The sequence below is a fragment of the Puntigrus tetrazona genome, chromosome 4 (genome assembly GCF_018831695.1).
Source record: "Puntigrus tetrazona isolate hp1 chromosome 4, ASM1883169v1, whole genome shotgun sequence".
Taxonomy (NCBI): domain Eukaryota; kingdom Metazoa; phylum Chordata; class Actinopteri; order Cypriniformes; family Cyprinidae; genus Puntigrus; species Puntigrus tetrazona.
The window spans coordinates 3,944,119-3,970,722 of NC_056702.1; the positions used below are offsets into that span (position 1 = coordinate 3,944,119).

The 26,604-nt window shown below is 38.1% G+C and overlaps 2 protein-coding genes across 3 annotated transcripts in view; one reads left to right on the top strand and one right to left on the bottom strand.

The window, feature by feature from the left end:
* The window catches only part of slc41a2b (solute carrier family 41 member 2b), a 50,118-nt gene extending 34,976 nt beyond the window's left edge, over nt 1–15,142 (top strand). Inside the window, exon 11 of the mRNA XM_043237744.1 lies at nt 14,508–15,142. Coding sequence (XP_043093679.1) covers nt 14,508–14,546 — 39 coding nt within the window. The 3' untranslated portion in view covers nt 14,547–15,142. The remainder of the gene's footprint in view (nt 1–14,507) is intronic.
* The window catches only part of chst11 (carbohydrate (chondroitin 4) sulfotransferase 11), a 38,635-nt gene extending 12,291 nt beyond the window's left edge, over nt 1–26,344 (bottom strand). Inside the window, exons 1-2 of one of the 2 annotated variants that reach the window (XM_043237753.1) lie at nt 26,122–26,344; nt 5,915–6,000 (exon numbers count right to left, since the gene is read on the bottom strand). In XM_043237753.1, the coding sequence (XP_043093688.1) occupies nt 5,915–6,000; nt 26,122–26,224 (189 nt within the window). In that variant the 5' untranslated portion in view covers nt 26,225–26,344. Of the gene's footprint in view, nt 1–5,914; nt 6,001–26,106 lie in introns of both variants that reach the window. The other variant, XM_043237752.1, reaches the window with a different exon arrangement.
* Nucleotides 26,345–26,604: the final 260 nt, after the last annotated feature.

Here is a 26,604-nt window from a genome sequence, read left to right on the forward strand (position 1 = left end):
TAAATAGTATTTACTATCAAAATGAAATAAATTACTAAATTAAATGATGTCTTTGTATTATGAAACAAATGAAAGCTTTGGCACTCTTCATTAGTTATTAACTGTGTAGATCTGGACACACACACCCTCTTTTACCCCCGACCCACCTCACCAGAAAAACCTGCCTTAAGAAAACAAACAAAACCACGCATTTCCCACTGAGCCAGCGAAAGAGACTCACACAGAGGACAAGGAGAAGCGAGGGAGGGTGGGAGAGAGCGAGAGATCCCGAGAAGTCAATGTCAAGCCAGTGATTTTCCACCACTCGCACCTGAAAAGCATCTTACACTGAGCTACAGAGACAAGTGGCATAGAGGAGTTCAGTTCAGTGAGTTCACAAACTAATGTCAGAGCTGTGCCGCTGCACGCTGAAGGAAATACGAGACATCTGATGCTTTGATTATAGCTCTCCTCTGAAGAGTTTAAACATAATGAAAGGCTGCCTGAACTTTCACCAGATTATCAAAGACTCTCTCAAACACACACACAACGGTTATTAGCTTTACAAGCTTGCTGTTCTTCTAATGGTTTACTTATATCAGTTTAGATATAAGTGTGTGTGTGTGTACAGAGAGAGAGAGAGAATATAATCTTTAAAGATTTTAAAGATCCAGCAGGCAAACCTTTTAAAATGCTTACATAATCTTTTATGTTTTATTTCATTTTCCAAATGTGCTTTTATTTTGAAATATGCTTTAAACAATTAATCGTGATTAATCACATCCATAATAATGTATATGTAAATGCACACACATGCACGCATATATTTAAGACAAATATACTATGTTCACATATTAAATATACTTATATATATACATTATATGAATATAAATACATACATACATGGAAATACTGTATGTGTGTGCATTTATATTGCACAAGTTTATATTATTTAAACAAAAACACTTGACCACCGCGTATCTTTTAATAAACCATCATGTGAAAATCACATATTGTTGTTGGTTTTCAATCATCGTTTTAGTTTTTAATTTTCTTGCATTAACTGTTTTGAGTTCGTGTACATGCTTTAACCAGTGGCTCTCATTTAGGCGTACAGCAAAAGCACAGTGAGTTAATTTACTGTGCACTTCAGTGAACCTGAAACTAAAGCCATAAGTCTCTGCTCTGTGCTCGGTCTCCATGAATTCCTGTCCAGCATTTAGTCCCAGAGCAAAGCCACATGTCCGTAAACATCTGAATATGGAACGGCGCGAATGGCTCCAACCATAAGAGAACGCGGTGAGGGTTTTTTTTAAAACCCAGCGAAACTAATTCTGAGATGAGAGTGTGAAATATATGCGTCAGTTCATGGCTTTCTGAGTCAGATGCTCTTTGATTAGGTATGTCTCCGTGCTTGTCTGATCTTGCATCTTCTCGTGTTTTCGTAATTGTTTGTGACGGTTGGGGTGTGTGCGGCCCTCAGGTGTTACCCATCACTCTCCCTCTCACACACACACACACACACACACGCACACACACAAGCAGCCATGTTCCAGTGATGAAGGGCAGAAGAGTGCTTAGACGCAGTGAAGTAGACAGCTGTCAGCCAACCCGTATAGACTCGCTCATTCATTCCCACGATCCCTCTCTCCTTCTCAGACTGATTCATCAGCAATGCCTTTGATATCTGGATAAGTCATTTCTGTAACGTGATCTTGCTACATGATATGATTACTCAGGTTTAATATTAAAAGGATAGTTCTCTCAAAAATGAAAATTCTGTCATTTACTCTCTCTCTAGTTGTTCAGAACCTACCAGTTTATTATCGGTCTTCCATGGTGTGAAAAAAATGGAAGACTACCAGCAACAAAATTTTTTTTTGTGTTTCGCAGACTTGTACTGGTTTGAGTAAATCATTTCATTTTTTTGTCAAATATACTTTTAACAAAACTCTGTTGCAAATCATACTACCTAAATAGCATTTTATTTTATTTTTTTTTTATTTTATTTTATTTTATTTTATTTTATTTTATTTTATTGTTTACAACTCACTCATTTTACTGGACAACTCACAAAAGTTTCCAAAATGCATTTTAGAAACTTTTCAACATTTATTCAAAGTTGCAAAAATCGAATAAATTACTTTAAAAAGTCTTCTTTTTTATCAAGGTATTGCGTCACCATAATTATGCTGCACTTTAAGATACAGTAACCTTGATGATTTCAACAAGCATTCTTGTATCATTATTTCTTCTTTTTTTTTAAGTATGTGATAAAGCAGGTTTACCAGAATGCGTCGCAATGGACTCAAAAATAAAAGTAAAAAATTGCTAAAGCAATCCCAGAATGCACTGAAGCTATTTTAATTGAAAAACTCAAGAGAAATACCTGTCACGACTGAAGATTAAATTCTGTATTTTTGTTTACTACAGTATTTTATCTTCATAATCACGCTGTCTCCTAAAACAAAAGAAACTTGACAAGCTCATGCGTTTTGGCATAAACTAAACGTACAAGATAAGGCATTTATGCATTGCAACAGGATGGCAATCTGACAGCGATGTCAATTAGAATTACGCTGTATTACGGTGAAGTATCTGCTGCTTTTATGCTTATGCATATTATGTTAACTTCAAGAGTTTCCTGTGCGCTTCCCTTAAGGGAAGTGTTTGTTTCTATGCAGAGCTTTCAGAATCAGTCGCAGAGTTTATTTCAAAGCGTATGTGTACGGTTTCCCGTAACACATGGCTAAAGTCCCTAACAAGCCAAATAAAGCTGATTAAATAGTTGATCTAGTGGTGATTTCTACGATTATGCTTATTTGCTGGAATTCCACACTCCGCTAGACGTAAAGGCAAGCTGCACATCTCTCGGGGTGTCCTCATTAGGGCCGAGACGGTAACATTTACCGAGCAGATGATTCTTGGACCGTCCTGCTCATTCACACAGAAAGAGAGCGGAAGCGCTCGGCGGACGAGCGAAGGTCTCATTACCCAGCAGGCACAGTAAAAGCCAAACAGAGGCACATTACAGCCTGACTAAAGAGCTTTGCTGTGGGCGAACAGCCCGTAAAAGAATAATAGCGAGGGAGAATAATCTACAGTGTAACAGTTTTAGTACCTGCCACAGTTTGGTGTGGAATAATAAAAGCTGTGTTGCGTTTTATGCCGTATGTATATACAGCCGGATGCTTGTTGAACATTACAGCATCACGCCGTGTAAGTGTTCTAGTCTATTAAGTGCGCACTTCAGCTTTTTTCCGAGTGCCTACAGTAACCTGAATCTCCAGTATGGCGTTTCTATAGTCTGCGTGAATGCGGCTGCTTTCACAATAGAGCTACTTCAACTTACACGCAACCTTGTGTGAGCCGAGGGTATTGGAATTCACAAGATAAGCGACGGCCTTCCGAAACGTACCCCGTAAAAGTGTCTCCAAAACTCAATGGGACTCTGTTGCCCCCGTGCATATCGAATGGCAAATCCTGCGCGAGTGGTCAGAAAGAAAGCCTCATATTTGTGGAAAAAAAATGAATGGAACTTTACATGTGCCGCTGCGTGTGGAAACGCAGTCTAAATATACTGTACATGTATTCAGACTCGCTTAGAATCCACCAGGGATTGAGTCTGGTTTAAAAGCTTGAATTTACATCAGAACAGGTGTGTGTGTGTGTGTGTGTGTGTGTGTGTGTGTGTGTGTCAGGTTTGTCTACATTGTGGGTACCAAATGTTCCTAAAAGGACAGTAAAACCTGAAATTAACTACACGTGAAGAGCAGCCAATGGTTACAAAGAGTAAAATGGGTTATTAAACGTATTAAGTAACATCTAATGAAAGGGAAAGGCATTTTTCCGGGTTCAATGCAAGGTAATCTCAATTCACAGAGTTCGCAGAGACGCATTGACAATGGTAGTGAACGAGGCCAGTTTTTTGAGGTCTTGGCAGAAATGTGAAGCTTAAAATTTTATAAAAGCTCTTTAAGACAAAGAAGTATTTTTGAGCTGCAAACCCGTTTAAATCTTTTTTACAGTCGTTTTAGAGTTTATGGTGTTCTGTTGTAATGCCAACGATGTTGTAAAACTGGATACAAGTTGCAAAAAAAGTTTTTTTTTTCACATTAAAATGACGTTGACAGTGCATACTGCCCAAAGTGTTTGAGTTCATTCCAATCAGCATTTGTAGCGTAAAACATCAAGGTTAAAGTGATGCACTTACAACAGAAGTGAACAGGGACCGTTTCTGAAGCGCTTAAAAGGCAGAAAAGTGAAGTTTATCGTGACTCTATACTATTAAAATCAGAGTATTTTAACATTTGATTGATTGACGTCCACTGTGTGTAACTGTAACCTAAATCTGACTTTTGTAAAGAAAAGGAGAGACAAGTGAAAATGTATTTTTGGTTATCAAAATTGTGCCACAAATGCTACTTATTGAGCTTAACTTGTTTTGAAGCTAGCATATGTCTTTAAGGAATGGAAAATATCATTAGCTCAGTAGAAATACATTTGAAGTCGATAAAAAGACGTGTGTGTGTGTGTGTGTGTGTGTGTGTGTGTAGTGCCAGACCACCTACTGCTTGTGCTGTGACATTTCAGAGCTGTTGGCTTCCTTTACGCGCAAAACGTTCTGACAGCGCCGAGCCTGATTTCTCAAGGTGAAAGAGTTTTTGAACATGAGATGAAAACAAACTATTACAGCTACACCCTGGTTTCTGGAACGGTCGGTCGGTCGGGTGACAAAGAACAGACGGGGTACGCGATCAATCACTGAAAGGTGGAGGTGGTTGGAAACGTGCAGGAAGGTGAGCGTGAGAAATAAAGACAGAGAGAGGGATGAAATTAAAGCGGATGAAATCAATCCTCACATAATGTTGGCTTTGTGGTGGAGCGGATCTGCTCGACTAAGCTCTAGACGTGCATGTTTTACATTGGAAATGAAATGTGAGTGCTCTTATGTGTTTCCATAGTAACATGCTCAGGCATTCCACAGAAGGTCCAGAGGTTATTCTTTCCCGCTGACCTCAGTGCAGAAACTTATAGACCCATGAAATCAAATTTGACTCATTGTACTTTTCTAATGTCTTATCGTGAACTATCCATAGGTGCATTTTTTTTAGGACAAAAAAATTTGCTTTTGGTCTGTAATCATTATCGCCTTTTTTTTTTTTTTTTTTTTTTTTTTTCAGTCGTGTCTTCATTCTGGTGTGTCCTATCAGTTCCACTCAATTTCTGTTTTACATACTGGATTTCACACACAATTTCCGAAGCTTAAAATATTTTAAAAAGCTGTAATTAATGTAGAATTTTATTGGCAGTTTCTGATTCTATATTCAAGTGCATTTAAAATAAAAATGAAAATAAAAAAATGTAGTCAGTGTAATCCATTGTAAAATTTTATTTTACTCATTTATATTTGCTTTAAAATACTAAAATATGATTAATAGGTTAGTAAATAATGATTAATAGGTAAGAAATCGAATTTTACCATATGCTGTGAAAAAAATTTTTTTGTTTAGGATCATATTGTCATTTTACTGTAAGAATATATATTGTGTATATATATACACATATATATCTCAAATTATATTTAAGTTATATAATTATTATTGTAATATAGAATTTATGAGATATATTACAGAAAATATATTTAAATATGAGCCACATTTATGATTTACAGTGATTCCCAGAGTGAATTACTGTATATATTTTACATTTTTATTGTTTTTTTGTGTTTGGCTTGTTTAATTTTTCATGTTATTTAGTAAATGTTTATTGCATTATCTTAGCATCGCTGTGTTTTTTTACTTGGTTTATTAACACTCATTTTCACCATATTAGTAGAACATTTTCACCACTTTTTACTGTATTTTTTCTTCATGCAAGTTGCGACTACTCCGATAGCCTGCTGTGCGTAGCATAAGATCCAGCGTACTGTTACCTGTGTGGGATTGTACAGCTCCTGCAGGGCGTTTCTAGAGCCCTTCCTGCAGCAGCCCTCCGCTGCGAACGGGTTCCGCCTCATAACTGCAACAAAACACAAAGAGAGAGACAGACAGACAGTTAGAGCAGCCAATCAGAGGCCGGTAGGAGCAACATCAACCAATCCCCACGAGCGATGCGCAGCGCCAGTACGGCCACTTCAACACACACACACTTGTCTGAATGAATGCCCTCAGTAAAAGGGCAAGTCTTTAATAATGCAAAGCCGTAAAGCCATCCAACAAATCTCCATATAAACAATACATTTAATTCCAAGTCGCTGCCTCAAAACGCACACACATCCCTGGAGTGTGTATGGTGCAATCGATGAATAATTGAAGCACGGTAATGCATGTGTAGACGCTCTGCCATGTCGTAACTGACAGTAATAGTTTTATACAGTTTGTCTCTCAGCAGCGAGTCCGCAGAGAGTGACCGGCACTGCTGAAATGACACTACATGAAAGCTAATGACCGGCACCGCTGAAATGGTGCCCTGTGAAAGCAGTCTCTGTGCTGAGATCGAGACTGACAGATTTAGTACTACATAGCTTCGCCTACTCGCCCTCATGTAACATTATCTCGACTTATAGTGTGTGTTTGTGTCATGCTAAGAGTCGTGTGTGTTTGCTCACACAGAAAGCATTGTTTAAAAGTGTGTTAATGCCTGTAAGTGCACGGCGTTCTCAGAGCGTCTGATGTCCTACTGTTTAATCCAGCTCGAGGAAAGGGAACCCGAATGAAACCGAGACCGCTGGGAACGAGAGATGAAAGGAAAACCAGAGTGACGGAGGAACAGAAAAGGATGTGTTAATGAGGGATGGAGAGTCTTTTGGACGAGAAACAGACAGTTTGGATCAGGGGGTCGACAACCTGAGGGGTTGTCATTAGCGCACCAGTGATAGCGAAAGATCGCTCTATGTGATTTAATTGGCCGTTTTAGAAATCCCTCGCATCCCCACGCCAGTTTTTCATTCGCTCATAAGAGGAAGTAATCCTTCTTCATAATCCTGCGGTCTGTTTTATTTAGTGTAAATATGGCCACATGGAGTCCTGCACATCCCTCACCATATCCGCGTACGTTAAGTATTTTATTCCAAAGTGTGGGGAAAATGCGGACAGATTCGTCTTGACATCCACTTGTAGAGACGGCACTTCATGCGATTTTTAACAAACAAGCTTCTTTGTTTTTGGCAAACACATTCTGTCAGCATCAGCCATTTTTAAATTCAAAACCATTCACGTTTGGCCAAAGTGTTGTTTTTTCCACTGTGCCAGTTTTATAAGCTACCAGAAATCCTGCTGTTTTGGTTAATTTTGGGAGAATTTAAATAAGCGTTGGTTTTTACTCTGCGTCAGCTGAAAAGCTACCAGAAAACCTGCTGATTGCAAGTCAACATACTTTTTTTTGATAGGAGAATTTGAAGAAGCGCTGTTTTTTTCCTCTGTTTAAGCTTTATAAGCTAGCAGTAAAATGTTGATGACAAATTAACATGCTTTTTTTTTTTTTTTTTTTTTTTTTGGTAGAGTTTTGTTTTTTTCGAAAGCCTCAGCTTTAAAAACTGCCCAAAAATTAGCACACTTTTTTGGATAATCTGATGTGAATTAAATGTTGCTTTTTTCATTGCGTCAGCTTTAAAAGCAACTACAACTTCTGCAGATGTCAAATGGAGACGTCCTTTTTTTAAACTTTGGGATGCTTTTTTGAAAACCTACCCAAAATCCTTTTGATGACAAAATAACTTGATCACATAATGAATACGTACTGCGTAAAGTAAATTTAATGTAAGTTGTTATTTAGCATTATTTTGACCTTTCCGTTCGTCCAAATTCTTCTCTAGTTTTTCTCTAGTCTTCAGTGTCACATGCTTTCTCAAAAATCATGCTAAAATGCTAAAAATTGGTGTTTTTTGTTTTTGCTTGACCTCAAGCACTGACCTTATCTAGCCTTCTAAACTCATAACAACCAGAAACAAAGGCCTGCACACAAAGTGTGTGTGTGTGTGTGTGAGTTTCAGTATGGGTTCCCCCTTCCTGAGCATGCACTAAAATTATCCCACCTGTACCCAGGTGGACGGTGCTGTTATTAAATTGGTGGTCCATTGGACACACACCTGCTGTAATTTCCCGTATGCTGACAACGCCGCTGACTGTGCCAGAGCACCTGCCCCCTCTCCGCTGCGCGACCTTCAGCTCACCCGCTTCATCAGACAGTTGGCCATTGTTTGTGGCAAACCATGTAGTGGGCAGCATTATGAATTTTAAGCTGTAAAGATCTGAGGCTGTACACATTGATCAAATGTCTCGCCGCTGATAGATGAGGATCTAATGGCAATATTTTATCCCGGAGAGCCGGGGAAACGAAAGAACCTGAGGCACAGAGATCTTGTTTAGTCCTGGGGGAAATCAGAGGGCTAAATGAGCAAAACAAGAATGTTTTAGGCTCCTAAGCTAATCAACAAACAAAGTTTAAAGCCAGCGAACAAGGAAAAGGAGCGCTGAATAATACATAAATGCTGGTTTGTTAACTAGCCCAGCTGCACACATGACCTTGCGCTGCTCGTTACCCAGCAGGCCTGTTTCCTCCGAGTCACACAGTCACATATCTGCAGCCATCCATCAGCCGAGGATTATGGTATACCGGAGGATTAATCTGTCTCTATCTACCCGTAACATACTCTAAAACACATCAGTTCCCTTATCAGCGCTCCGAGCGCACAAAACCATAAGTCAGACTGCAACTAAAATGCGTTCACTCATAAAACCACATATACAGTAATAAAAAGGATGTTTTCAGTCAATAAAGATGACAAGACTCCCATTTGGACGAATGCAGGCCATCGGGCCCTCGCCGATTCACGCCAAAACTAATGTTTCATTTTGAACCATCGGCAAGAATGTCCTAGGGCTCTCGGACTGATTATACACAAAAATGGGATTAACATGATATGCCGAATAATTCATTAAAAACTGCATTAAATTGAACAAAAAAGTGGCTTAAGAAATCATCATATATATTGCTTATTTGATTTATTTCACTTTTTATTCTAACATAAAAATACTTAATATATTCAATCATTCTAGTTTTATTTAGGCAGCGGATATTTGCGCTAAGTGCAAATAGCAATGGATTCTATTTACACTAGTGGAAAATAGTAGCAATATTTAGGTGCAAATAGCATTTTCTGCTATACTACTTATTGCAAGTGGCGGTTGTCTGCACCTCAGTATTGAAGTACATTATAAAACAGAATATAACGTATTGAGTGTAATTGTTCATTTTGATTCAAATGATTAAATATATGCCATGGTTGACACCCTTGTTGGGACAATAAAGCCCTCCCCAACACTTTATTTTCAACTTTCTTATTATTTCCTATTTTAAATGCTTTTATGATGTGATTTAAAATTTAAAAAGGGAGAAAAAATGTCATCAGAAGACGGATTCGATCCTACGTTGATCACATCACATTTTTTTTTATTAATTTTACCATCTGCACCACTAAAACTGATATTAAGTATTAAGTTAATCTTTTTATGATGACTGTCCCAATCACACGTTGGTGGGCGGAGCTAGCGTAAATAGCCACTACGTTTTATTTATAATTCACTTATTTCTATCTTCCATGCAGTGTTTTGTTCAGAACATGAACCATTTGTAATTCTATGGTATTCTTTGAAGTATCTCGGAATACCATCTAAATACCTGTTTATTTATATCTCTTGTGGATTGAGACACGGTTTCAACCTCATTACGGTTTAAATTAGCTTTCTATGAAATACTTCAATATTTGCAATGTATTCAGGCGACTTCATTAAACAACGGCTGATAAGAATTGATTGAGCGAGTGTGCCTGTGTTTATGTGGACCAAGAGGAAGTGGGTTTGTTTCCCACCAGACACAGGCATCTGGACAGATTGTCCACTTTCTCTGATTAACTTTGCTGGCATTTTCTCCTTTCTCTTTTGCTTAATTATTTAATCCTCTAATTATATATATTTTTTATTTATTTATCGAATAACAATTACTATAATGGCAAAGAAATACACTTTAAAAGACAGCAGAAAATGAAAAATATCTTATAGCAGGAAGTTTAGCCATTTATTTTCTTTTTATATTTTCTTGATATGACTGAACAGCTTTAAACTCATTACTCAAGTGGGCAGAAGTGTGTGTGGGAACTTAAAACTTTAAAAATATTCTGACTCACTGCACCCAAACAACCGCAGGGTGATTTTTCCCATTCACCTATGACCTAATTAATGAACTCGTGTGTATCTTTGTTAAGCTCTTTTGTCAGGTTTAACGCTATTGTAGCTGCCTAATCCTCTTTTGCAGATATAAAAGAGAGTGATAACAATTACTGGACAAATGTGCACGTGTTGAGAAAAACAGGTCGAAAGACCTTGATTACTTTGGTTCATGTATATTTAACTTGGGGTTGGGTCCAAACTCTGCCAGACAGCGGCCCAATGGGTTTGGTCTAATAATTGTTCTTAAAGGGACAGTTCACCCAAAAATGAAAAATCTCATTTATGTTCATTTAATGAAAGTCAACAGGACGCAAAACAAGTTCCCACTGACTCTTGTTATTTGGCCCAGTAAGCACTGACACCCTTTTAATAATAATTTTTAATAATAAGTTGTCTATAATGAAAGCCAGTGGGGTCCAAAAAACTCACCACTGACTTTTAATTGTCTAGGTAACAAAAACACTGCAACTTTTTGTAAAATAACTCTTTTTTTTATATTCCACAAAAGAAAGGAAATCATTCAGGGTTGAAATGACATTTTTAGGTAAAATGCCACTTTAAGTAAGTTGTCTATAATGAAAGCCAATAGTGTTCAAAACAACTCCCTGTTGGCTTTTATCAAACAGGCAACAGATACACTGCAACATTTTTTAAAAATATATATTTTATGTATTATGTTTCACAGAAGAGGATGAATGCTTTTACATAAACTATCGCTTTCAAGTGTCTGCTTGAACTCAAAGTGTTTCCTTCAACTCATATGACTGATTCAGTCCGAAACCGCAAAATATAATGCATCTTCTCCATTAAGTCTGACTTTTCACTTAGTCAGACGAGTCAAGATGTGTTTGTCATGTTCTCCTACTACGTTTCATCTGAGGGGTGTGTGGGTGAGTGCAGTAAAAGCGGTCATCTCATCGTCTGGTCCCATGCAGGACTGTAGGTCAACACGGTTGAATCAGAGCAATATAGCTGGGAAATTGGAGTCTAATAGCCCAAGTTTGCATGCTGGGGACTTTCCATCGACTTCTCTTGTAATTATACTAAGCTAATGATGTTGTTATCCCCCAAACCCTCCCACAGAACTTCCATTAAGGCATTATTTAGTCTGTTTATTAAGCCGTTTTCCTCACAGGGACTGTTTGCTCGTCTCCGGTGTAGGTGATTGCAGGTTTCACCGTCCTTGAGGAGACATTCGCTCACACAGTTTAGGCAAAAACCAACCCTGAGTTGTGAATATGACTGCTAACTGCATTATACTTCACTGGACCTCTGCTGTGTGTGTGTTTGAGTTGTTTGTGGGGCTTTTTATGAGTGTGTCAGCATCCTGGCGGCGTGATGCCGACACAGCACTCTAATTGCATACTAAATATGGGCACACACACACACACACACACACACAGCTGTATTCATTATCCAAACTCTTTCTTGGGACTATCGGGACGAATCTGCATCCCTTTATTTCCCGTTCTGTCCCTCTTCATCTTTGTATCACTGTCCTTGTGCACAATGAATGTGCACACACTCTCTCTTTGGGCGATCCAGGCTGTCATTATTCATCCGTCTCGTTCTTCCCTCGGCGTCTCCATCCGTCCATATTGTCCCTCAGATCACATTACATCTGAAACGAACCGACAAACGCGTCACCTTGAACACAGGCGAAGAAAAAAGGCTCCGTGTCCCTCAAATCCGCAAACACCCAGATGCGGATGTCAGCGAAAGTGATTCATATATTTGCTGCAAATATTATCATCGGCTTTTTGATCTGCATTGCAGGTGGTCACAGGATTATGCGCATCTGTCCTGCAACCCTGGCCAAAACTAACTGCCTTAAGCAAACACAAAACACGTACATATTCACAACAACCTGCACATGCCATACTGTAGGCTTAAACAAGGCCCTAACTCAGTGTCAGGGTGCTGTCACATTTAAAGGTGTCCTCAAACAACACTCGATCATACACACTCACACACAAGATGGTGACGATAGTAAGAGGTAGATTATAATCAGGCAAACTGATGACTGTTTTTGGCTCTCTGACGCCATCTGAGCTGATTCAGCATCAGCTATTAACACAATCACACTGATTGCTTATTATACTGTACATGCACTTTCTTTAAATATAGCACTTCTGGCAAAAGTTTTAGTTCTACAAATTTGTGTTGCAATTTTGTTTATTGATTTTTTTGTAGATACAAAATTACTTAAAAATACTTTTAAGTACTTAGTACATACTAAATGAACAATTACTAAATATGTGTAGTGTATATACAGTATATATATATATATATATATATATATATATATATATATATATATATATATATATATATACATGATTGTTTTTGTGTTTTTTTGTTTTGCTATATCTTTGGAGACAGAGTTGAATTGTTTAGCAAAAAATACTTTCGTTATACAATTTACACTTTCATATATTTTTTATTTCATGCTATGTTTATTTAATGAAAACTATGTTTGCACCCCATATTCGGACGTCACATTTTGGTAACAGCAATAAAAAGGCTGCAAAGCTCTTATAAAACAAAATTTAAACAGCTCGTAAAATATTTATGAGGTGGACAAACAGTGTACTGGACTGTAGTGTAGACTTTTTCCTGTATAAAAATAAATGTTAAAATAAAACAATTATACAGTCACTGGTGTTGTTCGTGGCACAGAAATGACACATTTCACCCTCTTTCAATGACCAAAAATCTGTTTATTTTATACCCTATTTGTGGAAAATGCCATACATAGTAACCGAAAATGTAAAATCCCTCTTTTCAGTCACACAAAAGTTGAGGTGCTGGTGGTCTAATGAACAGAGTTGTTGTGTTTTTGTCTTCGGACCCCCCGGTGTGTGATAACGCGTCTGCAGGATGGAGAGCCATCTGCCACTCAAGAGCTCCATCCATCAAAACAAAACACAACACAACAGACAGTCAAACAATACAGCGTGTTCCCGTACAGTCACAGACCACACACACAGATAATAGAGACGCGGTGAGAGGTACTGAGAAAAATCACCTTTTATAACCCAGAGACAGCATAGGTGACCTTTTGGACCTCCCATCTCATTGACGTCTCACATACGAACCCCTTCATGCCAACGACTTTGATGTATAACGCCCACGAGAGTCTCGTATAGATCCCGAGGTTGAATATGATTGTACGTTCTGACATCACTGATGATGCAATAAAGCTAAAAACTATCGGCGGGTTGTCAGGAGCATTTCCAGGCCAACGCTAAGCACTGCTCTGTGTGCCCATGTGGGTAATTAGCTAGTCTCGAAGATGGAAGGAAGTGCTTGTGTCAGCTAAAGAGAAGAGAGAGTGCAAAAAAAAAAGAAAAGATAATGAAAATGCTGCCTGCAGTCATTGTTCATATCCCAACTACAAGCGACGCTCTCCCATAGGAACGTACACATCCTGGTTTGGAGAGTAGGAAACAGACACTCCTCTATGGCTCATGCTGTTGTCGTTTCAATGAGAGAAACCATTAGAGCTCAGAAGTTTCATTTCATGTCGCATTCTGTATAGTGATCAAAGACTTCGGCGTCTCACACACTGGAAGACAAAGCTTTAATGCAGGTTAGGACAGTAATGAGATGGAATAGTTGAAAATGCTGTCATGGTGCCTTGAGATGTGGAAACTATAGCAGAGGAGAACATTTTTAGGTGACTTAAAAGTGTGCATTACTAAAGAGTCTTTGATAAGATGTCATAATAATAGAACTATATTATTTACTTAAATACAACAGAAAATGTACTCAGTAGTGACAGGAACCTCACACGGTCTATTCTTGCAAAAAGACATTCTTCACAAGAATCACTGAATCATTCACTTTGGATTCATTCAGTAACTCTGATTCATTCAGAAACTTAAAAAAGTGTCTGTCCAATCATTGAACAAATTGCTCAAGTGCTTTGTTCATAAAGCAGACAAAAGGCTCTCTACAAGAGCATCAGTGTATCGTTTGCTCAGCAGATTAGTTCACAAAAAACGCAGATTCATTCAGAAACTAATCATAAGCCTCTTTTAGGAAATCACTGAATCATTTGTCAACAGATGCATTAAAAACATTAATTCATTCAGAAACTGGTGTGGAGAAGGGTGCTTTCTTATTCATCCGAACTCATCTCCTTCTGTTTCCCAGAGAAAAAGTCGTACGGTTTGGGTAAATGATGGCAGAGCTGTTATTCTTGAGAAAACCGTTCCCTTCATGAACTTTGCTATTGCATTCTCTCTTTCTTTTTCTGATGCAACTTCTCCTCTCTGTAACTACTTCTGATTTCAGGTCATTGCGGACAGTTTTGTTAGGAAACGCACCATCTAACCACATCTGACAACACCACCGGGTGACATCAAGCTGCAAACCTGGCAGATGGCAGACGCTTGTTTATACCGGGGACCCTGGGAACTAAAATGATGGATACTTAAGCTCTTTGAAGCAAAAATTAGGTATCTGATAAACTCTCTAAAGTGTTTACGCACCATAAGTTTTAGAGAGCGCAGTGCATGAATGTGACCCTTTAATCAATATGCCTCTCTCCAAACATATCTGTCTCTCACCAGATTTGCTTGCCGACTATGTATACCTCCCATCCTAGTGGCTTTTTCAGATTAAAAATGAGGGAGAAACGCAATAAATTACTTAAAATGGGTGCTCAGAAAATAGCTTTAAAATGTAAATAAAGCTCTCAAAACTAGAGACAGCAATTAAAATGAAAGCATCTAACTGAGCTGTATAATGTTGTGGCATGTTAGAACTACATTGTGGTCCCCGTAGGCATTAAAAAGACTCTTGGGGGGGTTCAAATGCATTTAGCTTCCATTTAAGGATGTTCTCTCATTAAAAATATCTGCATTTTGTCTCCTTACTGCATGATGGATTTTGTTTCAGTGTGCATAGATGGCTACCGATGTAGTATTTTAATTACACTGTAAAACGATTTGTCATATATTAGATTAATGTCTTAATTTCCCTTTGTGGGAACATCAAAATGAACGTATTTGATTTAAATAAAATAATGTTTAATATGACAGAACACTCTGATGCGTGTTGTTCAATTAATTTGTCAAAAATACATATTTAATCATTAAGCATGATGTTGCAATAAAACCACTGTGAGCTGATTTAATTTGAACTCTTTTGTATATTTTTTTATGATTAGATTAAGATTTTTTTTTTGGCACTAAATTTAACAACACCAGTTTTTGCTTTATTTATTTAATATAAAATGATTAGTGTTATTATAGTTTCCTTACAAAAGTGTTTTTTTTTTTCTTTGTGAATTATTAATGCATGCATCAGAGAGTTATGGGTCGGCTCCTTAAATACAATATAAAAATCACATTGTTGTAAAATAAGTATTCATATATGCTATTACAAAAAAAAAACATTACATTAAACATTGAATAAATGAACGTATATAATGATAAAATATAATTTAATAATTATATGATAGATATGTCACATTATTGAAGTAAAATGGGTCGCATTAAGATAAACAACTCCACATTTTCGGTTATGGCCTACCTGGTATAGTTATTTCCAACATACCTAACTCATATTCATCTGAGCTGGACAGAACTAGATCATTGCAAATGATTAATAAAAGTCCTTATAGACCGAAACAATTCATCATAAATTCAGGCAGGACCACCTATAGTTCCATATAATGTAGCATATATTGTAATTCTCTCTGTAAAGCAAGCCAGGCTCTATTTATAGCTGCTGGGTCAGAGTTTCTCCTTTCTCAAAAACGCTTCCACCACAAACCTCTAATTCTGCACGACACACCCTTGCAGAAGGAGAAGGAGAAGAAGCTTGCAGGACAGAAACACAACAAATAGCAACTGATGAAATTGAAACCCACGTTGCCCAAGTCCGAAGCTGAAACCCCGTGTTAACTGAGCCCGCGTTTTCAGAGCAGCAGGAGCTCTATAATCAGGAGGAACCAGCGTAGGTCTAATGTATGGTTAGATATGGAGACGCAAGCAGCCGTCAGCCAGATGCTCAGAAGACAAATGACACGACAACACTTCAATCATCACCTCTTTCCATTGCAGAGTGTCAAAACACGACTCAATGTATATCATAGCCATAATGCGCACCCGTGTCCACCGCACTGTAATGAAAGGATGATCTGTGCGATCTGTACACGTTGACAGCGTGTAGAGTTTTTTTGCAGTCAGATCACTCATTCGTAACCTACTTTATATGTGTAAAACTTTAAACCCACCTCCGAACGGCTTTGTTGTCTGCTATTCATGTGGGTCAGATGTTGTCTTCCTGTCTAAGTGGCCCGGTCTTGGGCTATTAGTCAAGGTCTAACTGCGCCGAGTTGACCCCGAGGAACCTCATGAATGTTTTAGACTGAGAGTGGCACGAGGAAAAGATGGAGAGATACAGCAACCCAAATAATGTGCTCACCGATCCTACCCCAGAGACTCCCAACGGTGATCCATGAAGTCCATTACCACAGGAGCGTACCATTACTGCTTCGCACGGGGGGTCGGACACATCCACGGTCCTTCTGTTTAGAGTGTGTTTTGATTAGATCACCCACTTACACCTCTAATTAGCTTCATTAAATCAGACAACCCCCGAATTACAAGTGTGGTTCAAGCGTTTTGCAGCCTGAAGCTCCTCTCCCTCTTATGCTCTGCTCACCTTGACAGATATTACAGTTTTGGTTCCTAGGTCTTAGTTATTATATATGGCCGTATGTGATTATTTGTTACACGCTTTGAATTCCAATCCCGCATAGTGCCAGTAGTGGTAGTAGTAGTATTATTATTGTTGTGCATTAAATTAATAGTAAACTATATAAATAAAATAAATATAAACTATAATATTCCAGATTTAATTATTATTTTAGACATTTATAGACATTATAAAAAATATCAAAATTATTTAACCTGTTAATGTTCCAAATGTAATAATAATAATTATTATTATTATTATTATGTTCTAAAATAATACTAAACAATTTTAATAAAATAAATGTCATTTAAACTGTAATATTCCAGATATATTTTATTATTTATTACCAAGATATTATTACAATATTATTAAGTTAACCAAATCATTTAAACTATAATGTTCCATATTATTCTTATTTATTAAAATGCTGATAAACAATAATAATACAAACAACAGTATAATTAATAAAATATAATTACATTATAATGTTCCAAATATAATAATAAGTACTATAGTAAATTAGTAATACATTTCTATAGTAATAAAAATATCATTATTATTATCAAACTAATTATTATTCGTTTTTAACCCTGTAACCCTAAATAATAGAGTAAATTAATAATAATAATTATTATTATTATTATTATTATTATTTGCTGTTCTTATAATGATGTATACAATATATGAATATTACAAACACTGTAAACTGAAAGTATACAAAATATAATTATATTTATATTTGTTATTGTAAATACTGTTATATTTATCTGTACATTTTTTTATTTATTATTATTGATATTTAAATTTTTACTCAATTTTCACTAGCGTTAATATAATTCATCCTCAGCAGAAATGTTATAAATACGACTGTATATGGCGGATCTCAACAAATGAATGAGCCACAAAACGGAATAGTGCTCATTTGTAAGACTTCATGAAAGAAATGCAATCTTAAACACATACATCCTGCACAATGGCTGCTTTTACGAAGAACAATCAGCTTTATGTGTGTGGAGGAGCATGGAGTATGAAGCAGTGAACTGTCGTGCGATGCTATCTGTGTGAGCAGTGTTTTGGCTCTTTGTTTAGTGTTACTATTTGGAGCATGCTCAGAGAACCAGGCCCGTAAATCACCCACTACCTCTAACCAAAAGGCCCCCATAAGGGCCACTGTGACTGTTGCCATGGTAACATGTACAGGGAAGTGCACTGATGGGATGTCTTCGTGTCACAACCAAGGGCGGAATTTTAAAAGAGAACCGACTGAAAACGTGATTCAGACTTTGTCCAGGTTTTGCAATTAAGCTTGGAATGAGATCATGCGGACGACTGCTGTTCACTCAATTTCGATCGATTCCCTACATAACGTCCATGTTCCTGCTAAAGTTTCTCTTCCTTATTCTCAAAACAAAATGGTATGGTTTTAAAGTAGCTGAAATGCACACACACACACACACACACACATACACATACCACAAAATTACAGACTGGAAGAGGACTATGCTACAGTGAGGTCTTAAAATAGCCCAGAAGGGGGGGGGGATTGACAGTAGTCAAACCAGAAGAGTCAGTCTGGATGCAAATTACTGTATAAAAGACCTTCAGTGTCACAACACATAAATACTACCACTTATTGAGTTTGTGAGGGACAAGGCCATTGTAGCACATCTTAATGTAGTAATCTATTGTAATATACACTTCAGGGTCATCCGTTACCTTCACTCTGCCATACAGCGTGTTAGCAGGACCTTTACATTACGGTTAAACTTTATTTTAAGGTCCAGTTCTCGCTATTAACAAACCATTAACTATTCGCTTTTTTATTTTGCTTCAGTAAACTCCTAATATGCTGCTTATTGATAGTCAATAAAGTGTTTGTTAAAGCTACTTCAATCATTATAGCTTTTGTACTTGTTGTACTTTAGTGCTGTTGAGGATTTTTCTATCATTTTGCCAGTAGGTGGCAACAAATGGCGGCCTTTATCAGAGAGTCATAGAAGCAATCATGCAGATTCATTCAGGAATAAAATGAGTTAGTAGCCATTTAATCATAACTATTTGTTTAACAACACTGATCTATTAACCAACGAAACAAGTGATTGAGTCGCTGAATCATTCACTTTACCGTTTTGTTCAAAAACACTAAATCGCTCAGGTTTTAAAAAGAAATGCTACTGCCGTGTTCGTGGTTCAGATAAAGTAACTGGCAAAACTGCGTCTAAAATGTCATTTAATCAATATCACTTCTTTATCAGAGTGTAAAAGCAATCATAGACATATTTTCCTTTATTCTAGTTTAACATGAGTTTGTTTGAGTGTCTCAACCAACTAGAGGTAAAACAACATTGGCTGTTTTGGGACAGCATCATCAGTTCGTACCGGCCAACGGTATTTGAAAACAGCTATTTAAAAGTTAAAGTTGCACACACATAAAACACATTTACTTAAATTGTTACCTAAAATCTTGATGTTAAACAAAAAAAGTATAAATATGGCTGCATATGCAATGCATGTACACCAATGTTTTAGGGTTTTAGCCCAAGCCATGCCGTCTATGAATGCATTACGCAAGTTCTCTCACGTCTGAACTCATATCAAGTGCCGCGTGTCTCTTCACGCCCCATGCAATCGCTTAATGCCTCGCTCCCTGTCATTGAGAAAGAGAGATGAAATGAATACACTAGCCGTGGATTCTCGCTCATGTCCGCATGCTTACGAACACCTATAAAAGAAATACGCACACGTGTGAACACCTGTTTACACTCTCACACCCCATCCCCCAAAACACACATCATACGTGCCACTGTTTCCATGGTGATCGCTTACACCCCGTGAAATTTCTTCGTCTTCGCATATCTTCTCACTCGAGTTCTCTTCTCTTTGTCTCTTTCTAATGGCCTCTTTCGTCCTTTCTCTTTACTTTGGCCTGTTGCACCGATAAACGTATTTTAATCAACGGACAGGATGAGCTACCGCTGGAACAAATCAAGCTCACACGCACATAATGCGTGCGTTTAAGACACTAGTGCTTGTTCAGCACTAGAGGATAGTAATAGATAACTTGTCGTCTATGGCCATATTTTAAATACACAATATTCAGGAGAAGTCTGTACATATACACACCCCTCCTGAAAGCGTACACAGACACACACGAGAACAAACACAGGCAAAACGTTTCCCTTATTAAAAACCATAATTCACTTTAGCACTTTACAAGAATGTAATTAATTGCTCGGCCCGAATGTGAAAAAAAAGGAACATGAAGTGGTGGATTTCACAAAGAAATGTACAGGTTGTATTTCAGAACCAATAATATTAAAATAGTATTAAAAATGAAGTTACATTTTGCATTGTGACATTATTTTCATAAATGCTTCATGATTTAAATAAAAGAAATATATATATTATATTATATTATATTATAATGATGTGAGTTGGCTGTGAATTGTTTTGTTTCTTTTCCTTCTCTTGAAAAAAGGAATAATAATAGTCATGATCATATTATTATTGTTGGGGTTTTTTGCTATTTAAATTGTTTATAAAATTCTATAATTTTGCATTTAATATTTATTGTGTATAATATTCTCTAATAAATCATTAGAGCTTATTAAATTATTAAAGTAATATTAGCATTATAATGTAATATCTTATTGCATTTCGTTACCTTGTACTTGTACATGTGTAATGACAATAAAGTTGAATCTAATCTAATCTAATCTAAAATTGTTTTGTTATCATTTGCACCTTAAAAAACAGGCTTTATTTCCTTTCCTTTTGACTTTATGTATTATTTCCCAGACATATTCAAAAAGTTTTGTGAAATTCACCCAAATATTATATTATATTATAGTATACACTGTGCCGTTTAAATAGTTTATAATATTCTGTAATAAGACTTATATGGTTTATCTGACTTTGTCTTATGCATGAGTGTGTGTGTGCGTGTGTGTGTGTGTGTGTGTGTGTGTGTGTGTGTCTGTTAGTCATTCTCATCCTTTTTATTGAGTTCAAAGTTCATTCTGTCACAGACCAAAAATGTGACCTTTCCGTGCCATCTTGGTAACGAGCATAAACAGTAGCCAAATGTGGTTAGGTCCCTCTTCTTCTACTCTATTCTTCCATTAACGGTCCAGAGCTCAAGTCTTACGGCAAGATCAATGCTTATCAATACCCTCGCCAGCAAAACACTCAATTCAGCACGTGCTGACACTCCACGCTGAGCATAATGACTGCAGCTAGTAAGCTGACAAAGGCCCAAATGAGACACACACACACACACACATACATATTCACACTCTTATGCCCACAAGAAGAAAAAACAGACCTCATTTGATTCTCCTAGAAGCCTCCTGCTGATTTTTCATCTGAACAAAAGACTCCAAATGTTAAAAATATCAGCACACGCGGTCATTTTATGCCTCTGTACTTATGCTGCGCATCAACAATTGTCTCATTTCATTCCCACTATTTTAGGAACTTTATCAAAACCAAGTCACTCTCCTTAAAAAGCAAAGTTATTTGGGGATTTAGGATATAATCGGCCATACACAGAAATCTCTTCGTTCTTCCAGACTCGGGTGGCTGGCGTCCAGATGTTGGATTTGGTAAATGACACTTTTGCCGCTTTCCATCGTTAAGACGCGGCTCCTCCCACGACAACGTGCTGCAGACTGGGCTTAATGAGCTTAATGGGCTGACTCATAAACCACAAACATGTGCATACCTTTTATCTCACGCATATGGCAGCACTGGGAAGTATTTTAACAATTAACCAACGGAGAGAAAGAAACGGCAAGAGAGAGAGAGAGAGAGAAACAGATGGGCAGAAAGCATGTGCCCGTCTGTCTGAGGCGTGGCTTTTGACATCAACCCGAAATGAAAGAACAAGGAAGCCTTTTAGATATGCTGGGGTTTCCTGCAGTTCTCCAGAGATACCTTACAAGCTTATCGGGATACGCTGCATGTTTTGGGGGCAGGTATGATGGCGGCAGCTGTTCGCATGCCACCCGAAAACATGAATTGGGGAGTGCGAGCCACAAATTCAATCCGTTTCAGCAGATGGGTATCAACCAAATTGGTCTGGTGGGCTCCAACAACAAGAGCTCTGGCTCGAACACAAAGGCATGGTGCAATAATGACAGCGAAGTGCAGCGAGGAGAATGTGGATCAGGGCCATTAATCTAAAATGATTTCGCTAAATTTATGTCACAAAGGCAAAAGGAGTATTGCTTCAAACATATTTGCATAATATGTGCATACCTGAATAACAAATCTTAAATCTTATCTCCTTTCTGTGTGACCGCATGCATAGTACAGTAATTCAAATGAAACATTTTGCTGCTATATTATTTATTATTAATAACTAGTATATATGTATATGTAATATATGTAGCAAAAATACATTAAAATAGAATTTGGTGTTCTCTCTGTGAATTTAATTCAATATGTGCTTTATTGGCAACTGATACAATGTATTGGCATAGTGTTACATTACATTGAATTTAGTATAGATATGTATTTAAAAAGTAATAATAATAATAATATTTAGCTCTCTCTCTCTCTCTCTCTCTCTCTCTCTCTCTCTCTCTCTCTCTCTCTCTCTCTTATATATATATATAAATTAAAGAATAAAAATATGACAAATCACACACATCTGTCCTAGCTTGGTAATCTATAATTACATAATAATTACATATATATATATATATATATATATATATATATATATTTTTTTTTTTTTTTTTTTTTTTATACATCAAAACAATAAAATACAATAAAACAGAAATACATTAATTTATGTAAGTTTTATTTTAAGTTTAAAAAACAATTAAATAAATAAATATAACGATAGCCTATTATAAAATGTATTGTGAAATACTCCAGCTGCACCAGTGTCCACATCTCTCCGGGACCAGCTTGAGCATGTGGGTGTGTGCAAACTGATGGCAAGAGCTTGAAAAACAACATGCCAACCAAGATCACACAAACAGGATATCCCGCATATGCACTCTCAAAAAAAGGCAAGCAGAAAAAATCAAAACAACAATGAGCTCAGATCCGGCAAGCAAACACTTGCGCACCGGCAAACAGCGTGATTTGAGCTTTGGTCTGTCATTTGTTTTCACATTGGCGTGACCTTTGTCATTCACAGACATCAAATGCCAGAACTCCTCGACAGACTCGGAGGATGAAGAAATGCGTCAGGGAAAGTCAGTCACACAAATACAGAAAGGCGGCCTTATCTAAGCTCTCAAGAAGAACCGGGATTCTTTGGTCTGCTGGTCTGGGTCCTCGTCCCGGCCCTGAGTGACCAACCTTTAAGGAATGTTGAGCTCCCTGCAGACATTCCTTATCTCCTCTCTCCTAAGACAATTCATTCTGGTTCCTTTCCGGCCCATATTTCCTTCTACAGTCTCTACAGTCCTGCCCAGAGGAAAACTGCTCAGAAGTAGCTCTTATCAAGAACTCTGTTATTCTTCATTTCGTAACTTTTTCTCAGATGTGTTTTCTAGAATTCCCCAGGAGAAATAAAAATAGAGACAACTGAGCTATAAAAAGTGGATAGCACAGCTCAGACAATTTTAACATAGAGAAATGTGATGAGAAATCTCTTGATTTTGTATATTGACATATCAGTCCACAGACCTTTATTTTTAGAATATATCTGAGATATTAAAAAAAATATTCCAGGTTCAGATGCTGATTAAAACATGCTGGTTGAAACATTTTATTTGGGTTATTTGTATTTGTTTATATTATAATTTTTTTTTACGATCATTTTGAAACAACTTCCACATTATTCATATATATAGCGTGGAGCTTGCCTATTGTATTAGGTTTCATGCCTGTGCTATTATAAGAGAAAGTATGTAGTTGTTTGCAAATTTTAACCAATCACCGCAACCCAGATTTTGCCATTTGCTTCTCTTTCTCTGATCATCATAAACACGCTGAAGCATTACGTCAGCCTGTCATTCAACGGCTCAGGTCCACTTGAAGCGCTTTCCAGTGTGTGTGTTTATGTGTGTGTGTGTGTGTGTGTGTGTGTGTGTGTCTCGTGCTGTGCCAGTGTGTTCCCTGGGTATGTTTGTAGGCTAGAGTGCATAATCAGGTCACACACGGGGGGAGGAAAGGAGAAAAGAGCAAGGGCATGTGGCCATAGAGACACACACACAGAGAGAGAGAAGAGGAAATTGAAACACCTGTCAAGCCAAAGCAGAACATAAGGAAGACTGTTATATCAGACATTGTTCGTAAGCATGTGTGATGCACAGATGCATTTAGAAACAGCTGCTCGTACCACCATGCAAAAAACGCCTGTACATCCCAACAGACCTTGGGATGCCATCGCACCCCTGTGATGCTTCGAAAAACTGTGAACTGAAAAGCAGATCACCCAAATATTAACATTTGCTCAAAATGTACGTGAAATGTAGGCGAGTTCGTTTCTTCGTTGGAACAGATCTGGAGATTTGCCTTAGCATTTGCTCACCAGTAGATCCTCTGCAGTGAATGGGTGCCAACAGCAGATAAAGACACCCACAAGTAATCCACATGACTCCAGTCTATCAGTGAAAGTCTTGTGAAGCAAAAGGCTGTTTATGAGAACCGAATCCATCATTATGATGCTTTAGCCTTAATATATTGTAAAATACCACAATCCATAACTGTTCCTCCCCTGTTGTCTTCTCGACATATTTGATTAGAAAAGTTTTTGACTATTTTCACACGTAAGCAGTGCTTGATCTGTGCATATTTCTCTCCTGACTCATATACGCTTATACGTCACACGCAATAAGGATGGAATATTTCACATTTTAGACAGAATAAATGCTTTGAAGTCAAAGAAGTCATGTTGATTTCTTGTGTAGTATTGAGATGTTTCAATCACGCGTTTCAACTCTCATTCCGACGGCACCCATTCACTGCAGAGGACCCATCGGTGAGCAAACGATGCGATACTGATTTTTTTTTTTTTTCCAAATCTGCTCTCATGAAGAAACAAACTCCTGCTCGGCTCGAAAGCGAGAGCAAGATTTCAGCAACTATTCCTTAGAACCAATAAAACAAAAGAGGCGGTGAGTCACATCCTTGATATCCAGCGCAGATGTGTAGACGACGTCTGGATGAGTGTGCACTCATCGGTCGGTTTCTCTGTCTTGTTTCAGCATCCTCGCCGTGTAAGACGATGATGACACGGGCATTCCAGCGAGCTGCTGAGAACCTTCACAAGACGGTGACGCTGATGACTCACCGTTTCCAGAGACATTTCACCGTTGCCGGTGACCACAGCGCTTACTCTCTGCTGCACTGCTACACGGCTTCCATTGTCCTTATCTGGATCTTCCATCCGCAGCACATGGGGGATTCCCCCCAAAAAAACAGATGTCATGCTACATGCTCTGGTCCAGATGAACCAACCCGGACGAGCAGGACGATGGAAAAGTCTAACAGACAGGAGGAATTATACCTCCTGCATCATCCATCAATGCAATTTCCAGATGTGCTCTATGCAATGTGAAGTTCTAGTGGATTTAGGCTTAGAACTTTTCATTTGCATCTAGCCTAAGTAAGCTACTGTAACACATATAGATAGATAGATAGATAGATAGATAGATAGATAGATAGATAGATAGATAGATAGATAGATAGATAGATAGACTCATCAGTGAAATTGCTCAACCAGTAAAGCGCACAATATCTAGCTGGCAACAAGAATTCAGTTTTTGAAATATGCCCCTCCACTTTACTTAATATTCAATTTCACAACAACACAAGTAAGCAGCGTTTGAGAACAGAAGCAGCGGGTCAGCTGTGTGCCAGTACTGATGTATGAATGTTTGATATACAGTGACTCTACTGTACCGGCCACCGGAGACAATGACCGTCCCTCCACAACACCAAACAACGGACTCGGGCTCTGCCCAGCGCGTTTCCTACAAGTAAACGATCCCAAACGCACGCAACTGGACGTCGTTATTAACAGGGCACGGACAGCTGGAGCTCTGATGCGAGTCAGTACATCATTCACTCTCGCTGCCGCTGATCGATGCGCTCCTTCAAACAGCTCATTGATTATTAATGACATTCTTCCACACTAAATCAGCATGACAGGACTACGAAAGGAATAAAAGAGCATCTCGGATCGATTAAAAGCTTTTGGGATCAAACCGTCACGAAGTCCTACCTGGTTGGAACATACTTTGGAAATAGAAGATGACCAGAATAAAAGATCCCAAACAAGTGGCCAGCACCATCCGGCAGATCCTACTCATCCTCATGAGGTCCAGTAACGTCTGTTTCATGGCTGGGCACGGAGAGACGGAGGGACGGAGCCCCGTACAGCGGGTCTGTGTTTGATGCTGATGCCGCCTGCGTCCGTGTCTCAGAGATCTCAGCGCAGCTCCCTGGAGTGCACCACCTTCCTCCGCGCACTAGACTACAGCGGAGAAACTCCGCCCCCTCTCGCCGCGCGCTCAATGAGCTCGCCCACACTGTAAAAACGCTTTCATCTCGAGCTCATAGCGGCATCTTTGTTTCCTTTCGACTTGTCCCGGTACTTTTTTCTTTTTTTTTCGCATTGGCGTTCGCTTTGAACGACTTTTCAAAGTCACAGTCATGATTTGCTCGTCTGCAACTGAATTCAAAGAGGTCAAAAAGTGCACTTTGAGTTGCTTTGAAAAAT